Below are 4229 nucleotides of genomic sequence, written 5' to 3' on the forward strand. Positions count from 1 at the left end.
CTACATGCCATGGTGTGGGAAACCTTAATAGGCACCAGCAGGAAACAAGAGTGTGGATACTGGTTATCCATCATTGTTCCTTAATGAAATTAAACCCAGGCTAGAGAGTCCATGCTGTAGGGAGTTCCCCATTCACCCGATTGCTCAAAATCTGAGAGTGGAAAAAGAATGGAAAGGATTACATTCAAATGGAGAAACAGAGTATAGTTCCCAGCTAGGAATAGGTATAGATACTTAATGCTTCAGAAAAGCTAATTCCTCAAAGCTGAGGCAAATTACCAACAAAACTCATTGGGGGAGAAATTTAGGATAGAAAAATGGGAATGAAACGTAGGAGTTCTTTAAGAAGAGTTTATTAGATAGCAAAAAGCCACAATTCCACAATTAAGGAGGTGGACAGCTTTGTCTAAAACTCTGGCTTACTGGCAAAGGGAAGGCAGCAACGGAGAAGCAATATATAACATATGGGGGAAAAGGGAAAATGGACAACAAGTAATACAAATTGGAATTTATGAAAATTGATAAGGAACGTGAAAGGTATCAGGAAAAAAATCTGTGCTTGGCAGAGTTAAGGATCAGGAAAAGGATGTTATTAAGTCTATTAAGAGAAAAATACATCCTGTTAAATGTTTAGGCCAATAACTAGAGGAAGAAAGGAAACTTGTTAATGTTGCAGGAAAGGTAAATGTGTTCGAGAAATATTTTTGTCCTGTGTCTGGAAAGAAGCAGTATGAGGTACTCATATCACATGAGGCGATGAAATACTTTCCAATCTATGAGCAGTCAAGGAGGGTGTTAAACAGCATCTACAGTAGAACCTTAGAGTAATGAAGTGACCGATCAACCAGTACACCGTCAGTAAAGCACATGTTAAATGGGCTAAAAACTGACTAATTAATAGATCTCAGAAAGCAGTTGTCAGTGGACCATTGTCAAGGAATGGGGGTGTTTCCAGTGGGGTTCTGCAGGGATCAGTTCTAGGCCTGATGCTATTCAATATTTTTATCAATGATCTGGAATGAAATAGAAAATCACAGTAGATAAAATTGGCGGACGACCCAAAGATTGGCGGTGTGGTTAGTGGAGTAAGAAGAGAGCCTGAGACATAAGCTGCTGTATCAGAGGCCTGGTAAGAGGCAGGATCTGCTCACAGAATCTGGGAAGAACAGGGCCTATATTGCAGAAATACACATTCCTAAGAAATTGTTGTTGCTACTACAGTTACGCAATTGTAACAAATCCTGCACAAAATATGTCCTGTCAAGTGTCAAGGGGAAAGTTGTGATTTCCTAGGTATGGTTATCCTGTTTATATGCATGTCTCATCTTTGTGTCGGAAGTTATGATTATTGGTGATGTGCTGGTATCAGAGGACCAGTGCCAGTTCGTGGCCAGAGCAGTGGTGTTGGGGGATCAGGACTCCTGGTTCCTAATCTCAGCCCTACGGCCTACTCATTGTGTGGCCTTGGGTAAATCACTTTACCACTGCGTGGCTCAGTCAGTCCATGACATGGGGATAATACTGCTAGCAGCCTAGAGAAAGAGCTTCTAGATGTAGTGATCAAACGCATCCGCAGAGCGAATGTTAGACTCAGCTTCAGCTTCAGCCCCTGGGCAATGGGTGCCCTGGAGTTCCAGATAAGGTGCCATGTACGTGTGTAAATAGCCGGCTAATGGTAGCTGTGCCATTTATCTCCCTCCCCGTGAGATACCAATGCCAGCTCGGCCTCTGCCCAGCATCCTGCCTTCTCAGCTAACACAGGAGCTTGTTCTTCTGCCTTTCTCAGCTGTTACCCAACTATCTTCAAAGCTGATCCCTTGCCCTGCCCCCAAGGCCTGGCTCAGGGCAACGGGTTCCCAGCGCATCCCCATTGCAGGGATCCTGCCTTCTACAGGCCCCCAGCCGGGAGGAACAAAAGGAATCTGAAAGCTAAAGAAATAAGCCACACAAGGGTCTCTTCACTCAGGAGTTTGTAGCCAAGCTTTAGGGCCCACAAGCTGTCTGATGCACAATCTCACCCACCTGCCACTCAACCCTGCTCCCAACCCTCAGCTGCTTTTATACGATTTTCTGGTCTCCCATCCCTGGCCTGATGGACCCAGCACTGCACACTTCCTGCACTCACTGCAGGCTCCTTGTCAGGCTGCAGCAGATCCTGTCTCAGCCCCAGAGCAGAGGGAACTCAGCTGGTTGGGGAGACTCAGCGAGTGACGGGTGGAGAAGAGGAGCGAACGAGAGGGTCAGCGCTTTGCGGGGAAAAGGGCAGAAGTGGGTGGAGCCTTGAGATGACATGTGGAGCAGAAGCTGAGCATTGGAGAAAGAGGCAGGGCAGGGGCTAGAATCTCAGGGGTCCAGTTAGCAGAAATTTGAAAGGTGGCAACCCTGTGAGTTAATGAGCTGTACACAGACCGATTCCCCAGTTTGTCACAGTGACACAGCACAGTAAGGTCAGGAAATGATTGAATGTCTCTCACTGATCAGTAAGTGATTCAGGGAAGAGGGCCCAGCGCCAACTCACCACTCAGATCTGCACGGAACTTGGTCTGAGAACCAGAGCAGCAAGAATAAAATGTAGTCCCTTTATGAGTAATGAGCCGGAGCAGCCTGTCCCGGATCTGTTTGGTCCTCACCCCATAGATGATGGGGTTTATCATGGGGGGCACGAGTAGGTACACGTTTGCAGTGAGAACGTGGAAATGTAGGGGCACATTGTGGCCAAACCGGTATGTGAGGAAGGAGAAAAGAGCTGGGATGTAAAAGGCTAAGATGGCAAAGAGGTGGGAGCCGCAGGTCCCAAAAGTCTTGAGCCGGGTGTCCTTTGTGGGGAGGCTGAAGATGGCCCTGAGGATCTGGATATAGGACATGGCAATAAATATCACATCCAGACCCATCGCACAGAATAGCACAAAGAGGCCATAGTAACTACTGACACGGGTGTCGGCGCAGGCCAGCTTCACCACAGCCATGTGTTCGCAGTGCGTGTGGGGAATGATGTTGGTTCTGCAATATGGCCATTGCCTTGCCAGGAGGAAAGAGGGCAGTATGAGAATGCCACCACGCAGTACCACAATCACACCGATCTTGGCAACCATGGAGTTTGTCAGGATGGCGGAATGTCTCAGGGGGTGGCAGATGGCCACATAGCGATCCAAGCCCATGGCCATGAAGATCCCAGACTCCATCACTAAAAAGCAGTGAAGGAAGAACATCTGGGTGAGGCAGGCACTGAAATCTATTTCCCTGGAATTGAACCAGAAGATGCTCAGTGTTTTGGGCAGGATGGACGTAGACAGGACCAGGTCGGTGATGGCCAGCATGCAGAGGAAATAGTACATGGGCCCATGGAGGCTTGGTTCCGTCTTCACGATGAACAGGATGGTGAAGTTCCCCAAGATGGCTATGGCATATATGGCACAGAAGGGGATGGAGATCCAGACATGGGCCACCTCCAGGCCAGGAATGCCCAGCAGGATGAAGGTGGAGGGGTTGGTGAAGTCAGTTGTGTTGGAATCTGACATGGAGTAGGGGAGAAGGTGTCCAACTCTGAGGTAGAATGGTGTCTCCTGTATGTACTGTACGTCCACCCGACTTTCTGTATGTGCCATGGGTCTAGGGTGATGGTAACAGTTCAAATCCCTGGGTGGAGAGACAATGTTAATATGAGAAACTACATGCAGTACTGGTGGCTGTACATGGTTGAAGAAGATTCATCGCTCTTCACACACTGAAAATGACATTTTCATTATTCAGATAAATGAATTATGAAACACGGACCCTACTAATGCCAATTCCATATCTTGTGGTCCTCCATGTGTCAGTAATTCCTACACATCCTGGTGTGGGAATCCTTTTAATAGGCACCAGCAGGAAACCGGTTTGGATTCTGGTGTCCATAATTGTTCCTTAATGCAATGAATCCCAGGCTAGAGAGCTCATGCTGTAGGGAGTTCCCTATTCAGCCGGTTGCTCAAAATCTGAGAGTGGAAAAATACACAAAGCTTTGCCAAGACATGTACCAAGGGAAACATCCCAGCTACAACAAACCTCAGTGAAAAGACCTGGGCGTCATTGATAGAAGCTCCATGGAAACATTTGTTCATTTGCAGTAGTGGCCAAAAGAGAGACAATGTTTGCATACCTCAGAAATGGGATGGAGAATAACCTGCTCTGGACACATGATCAGTTGTGGTCACCCAGTCTCTATAAAGGGTATAGCAGGTAGAAAGGGG

The 4229-nt window shown here is 47.4% G+C and overlaps 1 protein-coding gene across 1 annotated transcript; it reads right to left on the bottom strand.

Annotated features, from left to right (window-relative positions):
* Positions 1-2489: 2489 nt before the first annotated feature.
* LOC120388315 (olfactory receptor 52R1-like) lies at positions 2490-3518 on the bottom strand. Its single transcript, XM_039510092.1, has one exon. The coding sequence runs from the start codon at positions 3516-3518 to the stop codon at positions 2490-2492; it is 1029 nt and encodes a 342-aa protein (XP_039366026.1).
* Positions 3519-4229: the final 711 nt, after the last annotated feature.

The sequence above is a fragment of the Mauremys reevesii genome, linkage group 1 (assembly GCF_016161935.1).
Source record: "Mauremys reevesii isolate NIE-2019 linkage group 1, ASM1616193v1, whole genome shotgun sequence".
In the NCBI taxonomy this organism is placed as follows: domain Eukaryota; kingdom Metazoa; phylum Chordata; order Testudines; family Geoemydidae; genus Mauremys; species Mauremys reevesii.